Below are 17,469 nucleotides of genomic sequence, written 5' to 3'. Positions count from 1 at the left end.
CCTTTTTCCTTTTGTGCTGTAGGGCAACTTTTGAACATTATCAGCCTTAAACTTATTTGGTTTATTGTAAATCTTTACCTTTCATATGGCTTCTCAGTGTACCACTTGAAGGCACTCACTTTTTGTAATATTAAACAAACCCTTTGTCAGGTAGACTTTCGTGACAAATGAAAAGCATTATTGATCGTATTTATTTAAAATATACGGTGTGACCAGAACTGTTTGCGGAGTTCGAAGCTGGCTAAGAGGTTCCTTACTGAGAAGGGGGTTATATTACTACTGCCTGGAGGGAGCTTGTTAAATCTAAAATGTTTTCTTATTTTGTACTCATCTTGTTACCAGTTTCGTTTAAAAGGTTGCGTTGTGTGATAGCATAGAATATTAGGGAATGATTAGTGCATCTGCTGCACTTGCACATGTTCATATACAACGGGAAAAAGAATTAGATGTCATTTTCTGATAGGGCTGTTTGTGGTGAGGACTGGAATGCTCTGTGCTGTATGCAGGCTGGGAGCTTGGAAAGAAAGTCACCCTGTTTCTGCAGTGACAGCGAGGAGATTTTGATGCAGATCGGTACAGACCTCTCGGTAACAAGTTCAACTACAGTGTGGAGCTCCTGGTGGCTTCTCAGCTAAGGGGGTATGTAGTGGGTAGGACGTTTCCCAAGACCATCCCTATTTCCAAAGTAATACTGGAGCTAAAGAGGACTTAAGTCAAGCTACCCTCAAAGAAATTATGCCTGTAAGGTGACTATTTTCTTGTCATGCTAGATATTCTTCAAATAGGGAATTTATTTAATACAACTTGAAAAAGTGGTCAGTTACAAAATTTGTTGATACACGTTTTAGGCTTTTTGTACAGCTTTTATGCTTGCCTCCAGCAAATGACTTGCATGCAGTGTTTTCTTTGTTTCAAGTTTGGTGCTTAAAGCCTTTAGCGTAAGACCTAACTAGACTGTAAAACTCTTCCTTCAGCAGCTTGCTTGTGCTTGTGGTGTTAACCTTTCTGCAGGGGGTTGCGCTGTTTATTTAAAAAAATTCCATTTTCCAGTTATAAAAAGAATATTATATTAAGAGAGTCTTCTTTTTACCAATTAGGTCAAAGTCCTAAAATTTTAAGACCTAAACCACATGGTTTAGAGCGAACTGATTCACAAACCGTAGGTGACTTTACTACAAGAAGAAAGGGTATGTACTTGAGCACTGTATGTATATGGAGCTTTATAAAAATAAATAAAACTTAAGTGAACTGTTACTCTATAACTCTCCTCTAGTCTTCTTACTTCTTTATCATCTAAGATCATAAACTTGTATCCCATGCCAAGCAAAAAACTATGTAAGAAAGTAAAGCCTTTCTGTTGTGAACAGCAGATGAATACATTACCTTGACATCAACGTAGATGCTAGATATCTTAAATTTTAGCTGTTCGTATTTACTTTTAGCTGTTTGATTTACTGTTTTGTTTGTTTAGAAACAAGTATGTGTGAATCACATGTAAGTTGCTTGAACTGCCTTTTGTTAGGCAGTAAACCTGAAATCACCATTTACTTGGGTCTTCTACTGTAGGTCAAATGCTGAAGTAAGGCAAAATATAATCCTGTAACTATTTAATAATAATGTGATTTACGTAGGTAACTTAATGAACGTTGCAATTAGTCTGGGCTTAAATCAAGATGCTGACGTAGTGCTTGATATTGTCACGTGAAATAAAGTAAATTACAGATAGCAACACTTCTGTGAGATTTTTGATGTTGTTCAGTACCTTTGGTTGTTAAAGCCCATTGCAACCAGATGAAATATTCCTTTGACCAAGTCCTTTACTCTTTCTGCTGGAGTGGTACCTTGGCCACTGATTGTACCTGCCATTTAGCCTCAGGCCTTGACAGAGGACTGGAGCTGAGCTGATAATTTTTGTGTCACTCAATCTTCAGGATCATCTTGCCTGTGTAAAGTTCAGTTCTGCCACCCTGTCTCGTATGATACCTTATACCTTGACACAGATGAATTGTAGGTCCTCTTCTGAGGCTGTGGTGACAGCTTTTTATGAGCAAGTGAGTTAAAGTGGCACAATTACTGAAGCAGGCTTGATATGTTTTGACTAATTATGACTTTTTAATTAAAGGAGAAAATTGTTTGGGATGCTAAAGACTTGTACTTATCCAGAAAATGTGAATCATAAGCCTTTGTTTGATATGTAAGATAGCTGACTTTTCAGTAAACTCTATCTGAGGAGTGAGTATAATGAAAGTATGATGAGTACAGTTCTGTTTTTTTCCCTTGCAAGACAACCACACTGATTAAGCAACTGATTTCAGTCAGTTCCTCATGTGGTCGCTTATGACAGCTCTTATTCTACATGAACTAGTTCTGCATGCCTGATACTTGATCTTGGTGAATTTGTTAATATGCAGCAAACAGATAATTTGGGGGATGGGTGGGGTTGGATGTTACTTCAATGGCTTTGCTTTCTATCTTCTTAAAACAGTTTTAGGGAGAATGAAGTTGAGATTTGAACCGTGGCAACAGTTTAACCATATGTAATTTTGTTCCTTATGAGTCCCATGATCCTTCTTGATTTTTTTTTGAAGGCTTAGGAAGGATGAAACAAAAGTTGGATAAAGAGATGATGTTTCTCACTAACAATCAACTTGTGTTTCTGTTCTGAAAATGGAATTAAAAAATGGCACCTTTTCTAGCACATTAGCTGTCACTGATGGCACAAACACGCTGCTCTGCTCTCCAGTTGGTGAGCACTGAAGCAAGCCAAACACCTTTTGGAATTTAAGTATTGGCTCATCTCTCCGTTCTGCAAACTTAGTTGCAGATTCTGCCCACACTTTGAGCTGTGAAACCTAATCTGTAGGGGCACATGCATGCAGTGAGAGCAGAGTTTGCATAATAATCATTGTCCACGAGCCAGGAAAAGTATACGGAGCTGGCTGCGCTGGCATTTTAAGCCGAAGCTGTCAACCCTATCTGCACTTGTCAGTTCAGCAAGTCATTGTGCCACTGTAAACACAGAACATGATGCTGCCATTTCAGTCTGTTCGAAATGTAAATTATATGCTTGAGTGTATCTTGCAAGTTCTTAATTTGTGTTTTTTTCTAAATACTGTTGCTTTTTAGTAACTGGAAAATTTAAACTACAAGTTAATGTATCATAGCTTTATAGGAATTGAAGTGTCTCCTTTTCTTAACTAGTTTTCACTATTTGAAAAACAGTATTTCTTTTTGGCATTTACACTTTGAAAAGCTATTAAATTTAAGTTTGTTTGGGAATGTTCCGTGCTTTAAGGTTGTCTGTTTCTTATATAGCAAAACCAGCTCCACTAGAAATAAAACCGCTGCCTGAATGGGAAGAATTACAAGCCCCAGTTAGATCTCCTATCACCAGAAGTTTTGCACGAGAGTAAGTTCCTAGCTTTTTTTCATTTAGATTAACTGTTTTTGTTGACTAGTGCTAGTATATGTGTATACACATCTGTGTTATATTCTCAGCCTGTGTAATACAGATTGAGGTTTCCTTTTGAAGTATGTGTGTATATGCATGCATGCGTTAAGACAAAGTATGTCAATGTTTTTTTATTTTGTAATATATGTAAAAGACAACATAACCAAAAAAATGCAACACTCTAGTAATCTTCAATGAAAATTTCAGCTCTAATGTGCTTATTTTTGTTGTTTACCAGGAGGTTTAAGATATTCAAGATGTATTGTTTGTAAAATAATTCCTGGTAATTAGCTCCTCCAGGTTTCCCATGTCTCCCAGACCGGATTCAGTTCATAGCACAACTTCCAGCAGTGACTCGCATGACAGTGAAGAGAATTATGTTTCCATGAATCCAAATCAGTCCACTGAAGACCCAGTATGTAAAATCTACATCTTAACTACTCTCTTCCTGTGCAGTCCTTACTTCTAAATCATGCAAACACAATACAAATCCTTCCACTCAACATCATCTTCTTTTATATTTCTAGATCAAAATAATAAATCTGTGTAAAAGAACTGTAGTTTTGTTAGGATTTCACTGAGGAAGTTAAGTGTATAGTCATTTATAGAGGCTATGGTTAGTATATATGTCTGTTGTACAAAACAAGTCAACATTTGACTTTCTCTTTTACCTAGAAACCGTCTCCTCTTGTCTGCCATTGTTAGTTCTAGACTATGTAGCAATTGGGTATCAGGGCATCAGGGGAAATAAATTATTCATAAAACTTCTAAGATGGGCTTAAAAACCTTTACTAAAAGGAGATCTTCCATGAAATGTGGAAAGAATTGAGGAAAAAAAAAGGATCGATAAATTAATATTCTGTTGAAAACAACAACAACAAAAGAGAACTGAGCTACCTCTGCTTTTATTAGATTTATTTTTTTTAAAAAAAAAGAAAGGTCAAATGGGGCTTTGTATACTAAATATCTTTTTTTCGCTTTTGGGGAGAGCTAATTCAGATGGTAGTTTCAAATATTTAGCTTGCAGTGCTGTCAGAGCTAGTTAAAAAAAAAAAATAGTGATGTGTTCTGTGTGGTGGTTTGTTTTCGTTTGTTTTAACTGGGGAGAGAGAAAATGCAATAGCATTTTCAAGTAAAAGAACAGCAGTAGGCCTAGTCCTGGAGTGAGACGTGGTCCAGAATATTGCTAAAGCAGTAGGGGGATACCTGCATTTTTGCCCCAGGATTTGAGTCAGGGTAGTTTCAATGCAATTGCAACATTCTTAATGCTTGGATTCTCTTTTAGTGGGGAATACATTTTTCTCCTTTAAAGCCTTATGAAGCTATGGTTTCCAAACCTTCTATGGGGTAGAGCCTGCCTGCTGCAACCTTTTTTTGTGCTGTTCATTTGTCTGCCTTCCTATATGGCATGTGCTGTCCCGTTTCACTATGCCCTAGACTCTTCTCACAGTGCTGCTTGCTACCCACCCTCTGCTGTCCCACATACCCTCCCCAGTTCCCTCCAGCCTTCTACCTCTCGTGCTCCATGGCTGCCTGTGGATACCACCTCTTAGGTCCCCCTGAGCAAGCCCCTCCTGCTGACTTGTCTGCAGCAGCTCGGACTCAGTGCAAGCTTATGAGCCTGCAGAAAGTCTGGCTCATGTTTTGTACGGTGTCCGACCTGCTGGCAGTGCAAGTGCGCTTCTCTCAGGTGAAGCGTGCTTCAGCAGTGGGGTGCCAGTGAGGTAAAAACCTAGCCCATCTCTTACAAGAGCACTGTGCAAGAGGCACTGGTAAGTAATTGGTCACATCCCGTTTTACAGATGCAAGAAGCGTCCCGTTCTGCACAAATGTTTGGAGTCGCCTCTGCCCATAAGCAGAATTGCAGAATCGCAATTAGAAGTGGAGACTTCTGTTGATTCTTACAATGCCGTTTCAGGGGGTTTAATTTCAGTGCTAAGATGGTGTATTTAATATTGCAGCCAAAATGGCCTGTCGTTAGTATCTTCTGTTTGCTTGCACCATTCTTTCTTCAAGGTTGTTCTACAGATATCCTTCCATTTTCATTTAAGTATATTTTAAGCTTGTTTTCTAATGCTTATGTTCTGCCTGTCTAGTTTGTTTGACATAACATATCCTTTTCTGTTTAATGAGTAAGAGCTTTTTAAGTTTATTCTGGGAAATCTTTACACAGATCCCAATTTTTGTTAAATATGCAGAAATATGTTTAGAGAGTTTGGGCAACAAAAATGAACCTTTGTCACAGTTGTTTGTGTTTGTCCTTGTTTACCACTTATTGAGTTGGACGATACAGGTGCAATGGATAACATGAATTGAAAAAGCTCAGCCCATTAAGATTTAACCAATAAAATATTTTATTTCCTAGAGAATCTGAATGTTTCCAGATATGTCAAGGCCTTTGTTTTCATGTGTGCTAATAAATTATATAGACTTCTCAAAAGTTTTGATTTGTTCCAATAACATCTTAGAAAGGAGTCCAGACTTTTTTCATCCTTTTCTGTCATCAGCTTTGAACCATCTTGTTTGGACATGTTGCACTTCTGTTTTATTTAATAAAATCAGCAATATTCTGCTTTCTTTCAAGTTGCTGTCAGCCTTACCCTTCTGTCTTTCCTTCTGCCTTCCTCTTCATTTTTTGCTGACTGCTGCCCTCTGTCTTCCTTTTTTTTCTTTATCTTTTAGAGAAGAGTCCTTCTATTGTACTGTTCCTATAACACCTGTTAAGAGGGAGGGATCAGGCTGGGAGAGGACAGAGGAGGTGAGGTTGTAAAAGTATGGGCTAATTGAAATTTAGGTTTATGCAATACAACTTCAGTTCAGGCAGCTCTGCACAAATTTTCTTAAGTTTTAATATTTCAGTTTTATTAATTGAATAATATCTTTTGATTTTAAGTTTAATTATGATAGCTTTTGACTGACATGCAAAAGTTTCATTTGGAGCTTTTCCACTATTGTAAGGCTGAAATTCTCCTAAGATATTTAATAGCAATTATTTTTTATAATTGTAATTAAGAAATGCTAGATTTGAGACGTAACAAAATCTTGAAGAAATAAATAAATGAAGGAAACACCAAAACTACTCCATTCTTATATTGTGATATGAAAGGGGTACTAGGTGGAAGACAGACTGATTCGGTTGCAACCTTAACTTTGGGGGGTTGGTTCTTGGGTTCCCTTACCCACCCCCCCTTGGCTTTTGAATCTGTCCAAAGTTCAACATTGTTCCATTTCCACATTAATTTGAATATACTTGTTGCACAATGCCAATAAAACTTGCATGGTTTAACTGATTGTAAGAGCTCAGCCAGTTTTTTAACCTTGAATATTTGTACAGTTAATAATAAGCATGTTTGATAATTTGAACTATTAACATGTACATTTGCAGCTGAAATTATTTGTATTAAAATTTCAGAATTTGTTCGGTAGCAACAGTCTCGATGGAGGAAGCAGTCCCATGGTAAAACCTAAAGGAGATAAACAAGTAGAATATTTAGATTTGGACCTAGATTCAGGAAAATCTACCCCGCCTCGTAAGGTGAGCAAATTTTGAACTTGTGCATTTCTGCCATGGGGTGCTTAGAATTTTTTCACAAGTAGTTGCTGGGAAAGAACGTCCAGCAAGATCACCCTAATTAGCTTGTCAAAAGGTCAATTGGAGAGGTTCTGTTGGACCAGTCATTGAAAGGTACTTGTTCTGTATCTGTTTGAGACAGACATTTTATTTTCTAATAAATAAATCGTTTGTTTTAACTTTTTTTTTTTGTCCTCTCTTGTCTTTATCCAGAAAAAGAGCAGTGGTTCAGGCAGCAGTGTGGCAGACGAAAGAGTTGATTATGTTGTGGTTGACCAGCAGAAAACACTAGCACTGAAGAGCACACGGGAGGCATGGACTGATGGGAGACAGTCTACAGAGTCTGAAACACCGACAAAAAGCGTGAAGTGAATATACTGCCTTTTCTTTGGAGAACAGAAAGGAGTGAATTTTGAAGAATTACAGGACCACAATGGCAGCATGGCTTGACTGTAGAGTATTCACTGGTGCGTGAATAGGTTCTTGACCGAATAGGATGGAAGCCAAATGACACTTCAAATGTATCAAAAGAATTTTAAGATCATAAATCGGCTATGTGGTCTCTGGAAAATTTGCGACCTGTAAATAACGTGTAAAATAGTATTGCTTAGCTTTCAGAAAACTTTTTGTTCTGTAGTTAACACATCTGTAGTATTACCATGTTTATGCACTTTTTCAGTTACAATGTTGGTTCAGGTATTCCCAGTTAGTGTACCTTAATGCCTAATTTGTCTGGAGATTTTTTTCTTTACACTACTATTTCTTACAATGTTAGGTTAATTAAGCTACATGTAGATATGGAAATTAATATTTGAACTTCATTTAACAACTTAAAATTGATTTTTACAGAAATACTTTCACAATTGAATAATCTACTTGAAATGTCAAGAGATGACCGTTAGTTACCTACTTGTTTATATTTAATACATGCGGAAGATTATTTGGAAGTCTACAGGTTACCTTCCTAACAAAAATTGCTGTGAGTTAATAATAATGAACTATACTGGGTTCAGACCTACAATCCTGGCTTATATGTTAGTTCTTAGTGGTGGAACTTCTATTGTATTTTATTAATGACAGTGTTCTGTGTTCGATGGGTGAAGATTCTGCAGGGTGGGATCTTACACTTCTAAAGACTGAATAATTAAATATCAAGTAAGCCTGCAAACCACTGATGGCATGCAGTAATATTGTGATCTCACACTTATTAACAAGAAATAACCTTTATATTATTTACAGAAGGTAGAGTATATAAATCAGGTACGTACCAAGCACTATTGTGCTAATACACTGATCAGGTTTAGACAATGAGCTTTAGTTTTGTACTATTTAGAAGTTCTAATGTCAGTTTTCAGTTCAAGATTAATGGGACAGTTTGACATTCACTGTTTGTAGTACTAGCAAAATACTGTGATTTTGAATTAGACATAATTCAAACGGAAATACTATGTTTTGACACCGTAGTGCCCTTCTTACGATCTTTATTTTACTTCAATCTCCTGCTTGGCCTTATATTTAAATCCCTATGCAACTGATATTTTGTATCTCTGTTTTTAAAAATTAGGTAATATTCTTAAATGATCCCCTTGTAAACCACTTGTCGCTCTTTCCTGGTACAGGATTTTAAGCTCTGTATACTGTGATCCTTTATTTTACTATGCCAGTTCCAAATAATAATCTGCCTTGGTTTAGAAACGTGTTGTTTTTATCTGGAAGAAAATAGAGCTTTTTAAATACATGAACGAGTTAGGTCTAGATAGAAAATTTACTAACGCTTTTTTTACACAAATGCCCATAAGTAAGCGGTTGGTTTTATTTTCCCACCCAATTGTTTTATTTTGTCCAAGTCATTTAAAAGTTGAGTATAAAGCTGTGTTGTTTTCCAGCGTGTTGGCCTTAGTACTGTGCCTATTCTACCATTGGTTGTTTCTCTCCCCTCACAGCCACAATCTGCCATATGTAAATTATGTTATTTTTAACAAAGGTTCTTTTTAAATTAGTAATATTTCGATGCTTTGAATGTTCATTTAAAACAAACAAACAAACAACTAAACACAATGCATTTTGAGGTGGATTTTAAATAAATCAAGTTGTTCAGTTTTGATGTGTAAATTCTGTCCTGTGAAACAGTGAACGGGTATTAATGTGTGTGTAAAGGCGCCTAGATACAAACCACTTTTTTTTTTTCCAAAGTTGTACATTATCGCATAGTATCTTTCAAACAAAAAGCATCTGGAAGAGTTTTCAAAACAAATCTCTGATGTAAAACCCTGCTGCAAGCAACTAAATTTATCTGGGTCCCAGCCTTCTGGGAGCCAGGAAAAGTGATGTGAGCCAGGGGACCTCAATGGCTTAATCAAAAATAGTTGAAATCCTTAAAGACTCTGGAGCTATAACTCAACTCTGCGTTGAAGGTCTTATTCAATACTGAACTGCTCCTCACTGATGCTACAGCTGACAAAGCCACAGGCATGGTGAATAATTGGTAAGTCTAATGTTTGGTTTAGGACATACTGGTTTTAATAATTTTATTGGTACAATTGCAACTGTGTACCTCCACTGATGAGTTGCCTCTAATTTGTTAGCAGAAGTGATTAGATAATCACTGCTCCTGTTTACGCACCGTAGTTACTTTGCTTACTGTTGTGGTAAAGAGTCATGCTGTGTACTCTTGCACTTGCACATATACCCAAGGAGTACTTATGATCTTAGAATATTTCAAAGCTGTAGTTGTTTATTTTCTCAATGAACAAACAAATCTGGGGGAGAAAGTTTGGAAGAGCTGCTAATCCTTTACACATTCCTAAGCCCTCCTTCCTTGAAACATTTGCTGACTGCACAACTACATTTTTCTAGATATAAATATATATATTTATATACTGCGGTTGTTTGTTTTTTTTTTGTAGTTGAGCCCTTACAGTTTAGGTATCAATGGTATTTTTTTCAGATATTTTGAGCATCTCTGATAGTGAAGTATAAATGCCTGAAAAAATAGGTTTCCTAGGCTGGCCTCTCCTCTTGAGCTAGTGACACAAGTTGGTTTTGCTGTTTGCTGACATCAGTACTTGGTTTACAGATTATACTTATTTTTTCTTCATTTTAAATTTGACAGCATTCATAGCTTTATTATGACTGATATTTTGAGGCTATTTTCCTTGTTAAGGGAAATATGTTTTCAGCTCGTATAGGTAGTAGAATATGAAGTAGTGGCCTAGAACTCCTCTTTAGTTTATTACATTTCTTTGCTGTTTTCTCCCGTTAATTCAAGTGTTTTTTCTACTTCCATGTTGACCAAAGAATGTTCAGAATCAGAGACATGATACTAACTTTGATGATATTTCACCTAGAAAGCTAGAGTGGCACTTTGTGTTGCAGGTTTGTCAGAGCTCTGGAAATTCCGAAGGATGTGAATATTACATTAAAAATGAGTTCTAAAATTTCAAGTCATAGAAATAAAGATAGACTGTTAGATGTGCAATTTTCAATTACTAGCTTCCAGAGAACACTCTGGTAGCAGGGATGGATGCCGATGGAAATTGCAGTAGAGATCAGTGCAGAAGCAGTTTGTCTAGTGTTCCTTTTCAAACAGGTAAGGTCTTGTTTCACTAAAACACTGTTTTCATTTGTAAATATAGTTTTAATTGCTGTGTCATAGATGAGTCATTTTGAACTGCAAATGTGTGTGTAAATCTTGGTCACAAAAATCAGAAGAAAAATTTAGTGCCTTGTACAGTAAGATCAACTCTGAAAATGTTTTGGCATCCCCTTTCCCTACAATCTGAGCAATTGCTTTCCTGGTAAATGCTGCTGGCCACGCTTAAACACTGACTTAATCATTATAGCCTCATAAAGTGCAGGTGCAGAAGCAGAGCTGTTATGTTCTGCTAGAAATATGTTTAGTGACCCTGAAAAAGATGACAATACAAACATGACTGTTAGTCTTTTTTTTTTTTTTTTTTTTTAGCTTTTTTGAGATTTTCATTTATATGAAAGAAAAATCTTGCAACCCATTCGTGTATGGTAGTTGATGTAGTGCCACACACAGGTCATGCAGACAAATTACAATCTTGCCATTTTAATTATGTAATTTAGAATTCATTGCTCCATATAGCTAAATGGGGAGAGATGAGCAGCTCTTTAGCTTTCAAATTCCATTATGAGCTAAGCAAGATCTTTATCACAACGACATTTAAGCTTAGTTATTAATGATTGCAGCAGTCTATATATATATATATATATATATATTAGTCTTGCAAAACTAACTTGGAAACTTACCAGCCCTGAATGAACCCTCCATTCCCTTCTTAACCATTGAGGTTTGTATCATAAAAGCCAGAGGATATACATATTTTCTCAAGAAAATGCTTTTGCCGTGCTATGTCAGTGTACAGTTTTAGAAAGCAATAATACTATGTAGTGTTTGGATTTTTTTTTACACTTAGAACTCTTAAGAAGCAGAGTGCTGTCCACAGGCAAACTTAAATTTGGAGACTGTCCTCTGTATTTCTTGTATTTGGTTGGGGTTTCTGTGTATTACATCAAACACTTCTTGACGTTCATTTCCTCTCATCTTACTATATGTAAATACTAAGGTGATCCATGACAACAAAAACGAGTGCTTGTCCAGCAAACAGTTTAAGAAACGTTCTACAAAAATGTGGCAATTTGCTGTGGATGAACTGAAGACCAAGATGTGATTCTATTTGTTAAATTTGTGTTTTAACTTAACAAGGTATAATTAAGTCTAGTTCTCAGCCTCATGAAGTACAGAGTGGGACAAAAACAAGAAGGTGCTTGATATACTTATGAACGTGTCTTTGGCATAAAAAGTTTCCCAGTGTTATGTTTAAGGTCTAGCATCCTTAGGTATTAATTTTTAGTGACAAAAATGGGAGAATAGGTACTGGGTGACTGAGAGGCTTGATGTCTTACCAGAACAATCCAGCTGTTTAATGCCAGTGGATTTCATTTCACAATTTTTAAAAATGAAAATTTCTATATTTTAGAGGATTGGAAAAGGTTGATGTTTGCTTTTTTTTTTACAAGAAATAAATTACATGAAATGTAGAGATACCTACCTGTGGTGCCCATGCATAAATTAAGAACCACTAAAAGCACTAAACACTTCAGTAAAATTGACTTTCAATGGAAGCATCTCACTGTGATGCAGAATTCAGTAAGACAAAAGATTTTTTTCTCCTGTTTCTAAACCATAAGACACATGGCAGTGTCTTTAATTGTTATTTTTTAGTACTTTTTGTTTTTATTTCTTACTTTAGAAATATTTTAGCTCACTGTGTTAAAATGGAATAGAAATAATCCCATGCAGATTAGAACATAAAATACCAAAGTTGTTAAAATGAGATACTCAGTTTTCTTTCAGTTATAAAATCAATATTTGTACTAATCCATGTTTGAATATTCTTACAGGATTCATGACTTATCCCAAGCCTTTTCCTAGTAAGGTGGATCTGCAGTGAAACGAGAAGAAAATACATGTCACGTGAATTTTGAGAAAAGCCAATAAGAATATGGGTCCTATTACAAGATTTGATTAAATGCTGTTTGAAGTTCTCTTCAGCTGTTGCATGTTAGTGTATGTGGGACTTGTTCAGTGTGCCCAGATGACCTGATTTGCGTTTTTGGAGATGGTACAGAAATCCAGACTTACGAAGATATTTAAAAGGTGTAATACCTAGTAAAACCATTCTTAGCATTACTTTTGGAATTGACTGAGCATTTTCAGGTATGAAATGAAGTGATTTTGACTGAGGAAAAAATTAAAGGCTTACAGTAGGACAACTTGATATTTTATCCAAGTTTAGCTGTTGTCATTTCATTGCAGGAGAGTTGAGATGTTCTTGGATTAGCTGTAACTAGCTAGTGACTAGCAGTGTAACCTAGCAGTGCAGAGCCCAGTGCGTGCCCATGAAACAACAATTAAGGAATGCTGCAGGTAAAGTACAGATTTCTATTTTTAAATCCTGTTTACAGACAAAAGGTTCCTATCTGCATCATTGTTAGTGAATGTGAACAAATGCAGCTGAGCAGCTGAAAGTTGCCTTTACTACTATTTCGTAATCAGGTTTCCAGAATAGGAGAAAGTGTAATTCATATCTTATTTTTGATCAATTCCTATCAGATTTTAAGTTATATAAGACATCATATTTGTAGGCTGTTTTCAGGGAATAGGCTTAGATGAAGTAATCACTACTTGTTTTTGCGCAGTTGTGCTGTGGATTTACATGCACACATTATGCAGGTTAATTGAAATGGTTTAGGATTTTTTCCCCTTACCTGTCATTGGTGAAAGATTCTGGCTGGGGAGTTGTGGAAATACCTCGTACTGGCCTGCTGGAGTACCTCATCTTGTGTCTGGAGTTAATCTCATCCAAATGGTGTTTCAACCCTCTGCTGATGTCTTCATAGTACCACAGATAAATTATATTGTACATATTTATTAAGTTAATTGTAGTTGAGGCCAGAAGGTTAAAACAAATGGTGTTCAGTAATCTGTAGTTAGGCCTGGAGCAGCATTTCTGAAAGGCATTGAGTGTAATAGGGTTGCAAGTTCCCCAGGCACATAAACCCACTCCGTGATCTTTTGAGAAGCAGATGTTGATTGTCACAAAATCACAGAAATGAAGGGGTTGGAAGGGACCTCGAAAGATCATCGGGTCCAACACCCCCTGCAAAAGAAGGTTCCCTAGAGCAGGCTGCCCAGGTAGGCATCCAGCCAGGCCTTGAATATCTCCAGAGAAGGAGACTCCACAACCTCCCTGGGCAGCCTGTCCCAGTGCTCCATCCCCCTCACTGTGAAGAAGTTCTTCTGCATGTTGGTGCGGAACTTCCCGTGATCCATTTTGTGGCCATTGCCCCTTGTCCTGTCCTCACAAACCACTGAAAAGAGGTTGGCCAAACCGCTGTCTCCCACACTTAAGGTATTTGTAAACATTAATAAGATCTCCTCTCAGTCTTCTTTTCTCCTGGCTGAACAGACACAGGTCTCTCAGCCTTTCCCCATAAAACAGCCAGACACTGGTGACGCAGTCTGATCGCTAATAATGATATTGCACTCCTGCAGTGATAGAAGGTCCATGTCAACTTTGAGTAATACTGAATAATGAAATTATGGATGAATTAGTGTTAAAAGCTTCGTTGAGAAGTAAATCACATATTCAGCAGCCTTTGGATCTCTGACACTATTGCATTGTTATCCTATTAGGGTTAGCAAAAAATACTCATATGATGTTGCCAGTTCTATACAGCCACAAGACTGACTTTCAGTTCAGTCAGTGCCTGTGGATGCAGTAGTTTGCTTTTGTGAGGGAGCTGCTCTGCTTACACTGTCTTGTTCTCATTGCCATGCCATTTCGTGAGAAGTGAACTTCATGACTGTGAGAAAACATTGTTCGTGAAGAAGCTGACCACTGGCAGGGATGAGAATCTGAAGCTTTGAAGAAGGAAGGATGTGTCTTCATAATGAACTGTGTGTGTGTGCATGTTATGTTGTTTTGTGTTATTTTTATATGTAAAAATACATAATTGTGCATTTTGTTTGAGCCTTGTTTAGCCACAGTGGCTTCCAAAAAATAAAAGCGTTATCTATTGTGGGTTTCTTCTGTGAGAGTGCTACTTGTTACAGAATCTCCTTTCTTTGAGGATTACTATAACAAGTATCAACAGTTGACACTTTTTATGGGTAGTTCTTGCTCTAAATCGGACACAAGCAGAGACTGATATGCCCTGTGGATGTACATTACAGCTTTAAGCACTGTGGATGAACTCAGTGCCACTTGTTTTCTATGAAGCACAGTGTTAGCATGGTTACTCTGTAATATGAATAACTTCAATGTCATCTTCCCAGTAAAGGCTACATGGATAGATGTTTATACTTCAGTGGTAAACACTTAAACTTTGTTTCCATTGCATTAAGGAATCTATTGAAATTAATATACAGTATCTTTTGTGTGTGTTTTTATACACTGAAAGTCAATGCATCATCAGTTACGATGCAGCTGCACCTCTGTTATTGGGCAATATCTAACTTCTCTCAAACTTCTTTTGTGTAGCATTTTACTTTTGCATTTTAAACTATACTTAAAAACTAGTATCTGAATACAAACCAGATTCTTCCCCTTTTCCTAGCTTCTTGAAATGAAATGGCCTTCATGTGTCTGATGTTGTGACCACAAACCATTCTGTTTCATTCCTTTCCCAAACTTTGATAAGATGTAGTGTTTAATGCATGTGCAGCAACACCTATTAACATAATTGCTGCACAGCTAATGGTATCATTTTGAGTTGCTCTTACTTGCGGTGCTTTCATTTAAATTTAACAAGAATTCATCTCAAGAATATTAATTATGATTACACAACTGAGCAACAAATTTGGAAGATGTCACCCAAGAGATTTGACAAAGATCTGTAATTAAAGTGCTCTTTACTAACTTTATAAGCAAGTTAATAATTAGTTGTCTCTACAGTGTGGCACTGGCTGAGGGATGATTTTTATACCTTATTGTGTATTTAACCATATGTTGGTGTTTAACACATCAGTAACCTCTGTCATGAGCTTCTTTATGCTCCTGGTTGCTTTTAATTTAAGGTTTCCATTTTGGGGCTTTATATGGACTGTTATGATTTTGTGCATTTATGAACATGTTAACTTCAGAGGTCGTTTTTTCTTTTTGTTCTTGTTTAGTCTTCTATGCTTTTAGAGCTTTAGAACTTTCAAACCTTTGGATTTTTTTTTTTTAATTATACCTGCCTTCTGTACTTCTTTGAAGTCTAATAGTTTGCTTTATTTTTGCCTGTAGTTCTGCTTTCTCTTCTGACCATGAGATATTGTAACTCTCTTGGTTTTGGCTGGGATAGAGTTAAGTTTCTTCCTATTAGCTGTTATGGTTCTGTGTTTTGGATTTAGAAGGAGAATAATGGTGATAGCACACACTTTTTCAGTTGCTGCAGAGCAATGCTTACACAGAGCCAAGGACTTTGCTGCTTTTCATACTGCCCTGTCAGCAAGGAGACTGGGGGTGCACCAGGAGCTGGGAGGGGGCAGAACCAGGACAGCTGGCTCAAGCGGATGGCAGGGATGTCCCTTCCCTTAGGATGCCGTGCTCAGCAATAACAGCTGAGGGGAGTTGGCGAGGGGGGCTGCCATTGCCTGGGGACTGGCTGGGCATCTGTTACCTGGCAGTGAGCAATAGTTCTGTTCTTCATTTGCTTTTTTTTTTTTTTTTTCTTTCACTTGTGCTTTTTCTTATTAAACTGTCTTTTCCTCAACCCATGAGTTCTTGCACTTATACCTTTTTCAATTCTATCCCTCATCTTGCTGTAGGGAAGGGCATGATTGAACAGCTGTGTGGTGCTTAGCTGCCTGCTGGGTTAAGCCACAACAGTAACTCCTGCTGCTGCTTCACAGCATGGCTCTCTTTGCTTGGAAATAGTTTGTCTAAAATTCGGATTTTGGAGTTCACTCCTAGTGATATTTCACTCTTGCAGTGATACAGCGTCCATGACAACTTAATGTAAGTAATATTGAATAATGAAATTATGGATGAATTAGAGGTAAGAGGGTTTTTTTTGTGGAGTACTAAATCATATTCAGAAGCCTTTGGGTATATGAAACTATTTCACTGATATCCTATTAGGGTTATCAAAAAATACTCATACAATGTTGTAAGTTCTTTGCAGCTGCAAGACTGATTTTTATTTCTTGCCTCTGCAGAGAGGAAAAAAAATAATTCTGGTTTTATTGTGGAATTCAGGTTTTGGCTAGATTTTTTTTTTTTTTCAGTATTTCCCTGTATGTGAACAAAGTACTTGAGGCTGGTACTTTATTTAATGATAACTGTGATATTTAAGCAACAAGTGCTGTTCCTTTATCATAAAAGTAGAGTTTCTGGAAAGTGAGGAAAACGGAGAAGCTAAAGCAGTAGCCAGGAAGAGAGAAGAAGCAAGTTTGAAGTAAAGATGAAAGATATATTAATGTTTTCTGAGGCCCAAAAGTATCTCAGCACCTCTCACTGACTTGCTGGGTGGCCAAGGTTCAATGAGGTTTGAATGCAGACAGTAAGAAAAGGGAGAAAAATACTAAGAATTCTCTCCTACCAACCTTTATGATCTTACCTGGCAATTTTATACTGACAAATGATGGTGAAGGTGTTGAAACATCAACCTCTTTCCAAATACCTGATTACTTCCTGAATGCCCCACTTTTCTTCACCAGGGATCTTCCAGGTGTGGTTTTGAGTGCTTTTCTGGGGAAACAGTGAAAAATCAGGAAGGGGGGAATCCTGCTTCCTAGCCTCACCTACTGTCCACACGACCCAGATAGTACTGCATCATCAGATTAAAATTGAAGACAAGTCTAATGGTGGATAAATCAATAAACTTAGTATAATTTGCTACTGCTTTATATTGAGAAGTTAAAGCTGTCTCA

At 37.0% G+C, this 17,469-nt stretch overlaps 1 protein-coding gene across 13 annotated transcripts in view; it reads left to right on the top strand.

Moving 5' to 3' along the window:
• GAB1 (GRB2 associated binding protein 1) overlaps positions 1-9,122 on the top strand; it is a 95,449-nt gene extending 86,327 nt beyond the window's left edge. For 7 of the 13 annotated variants that reach the window (XM_038177972.2, XM_038177969.2, XM_027455771.3 and 4 more), the window contains 5 exons: positions 1,098-1,187; positions 3,316-3,409; positions 3,743-3,866; positions 6,864-6,986; positions 7,236-9,122. In XM_038177972.2, coding sequence (XP_038033900.1) covers positions 1,098-1,187; positions 3,316-3,409; positions 3,743-3,866; positions 6,864-6,986; positions 7,236-7,394 — 590 coding nt within the window. In that variant the 3' untranslated portion in view covers positions 7,395-9,122. Of the gene's footprint in view, positions 1-1,097; positions 1,188-3,315; positions 3,410-3,742; positions 3,867-6,133; positions 6,210-6,863; positions 6,987-7,235 lie in introns of all 13 variants that reach the window. The other 6 variants (XM_038177971.2, XM_072036740.1, XM_038177974.2 and 3 more) reach the window with 3 other exon arrangements.
• Positions 9,123-17,469: the final 8,347 nt, after the last annotated feature.

Source organism: Anas platyrhynchos, chromosome 4 (genome assembly GCF_047663525.1).
Source record: "Anas platyrhynchos isolate ZD024472 breed Pekin duck chromosome 4, IASCAAS_PekinDuck_T2T, whole genome shotgun sequence".
NCBI classification, from domain to species: Eukaryota; Metazoa; Chordata; class Aves; order Anseriformes; family Anatidae; genus Anas; species Anas platyrhynchos.
This window is presented reverse-complemented; position numbering and strand designations above follow the sequence as displayed.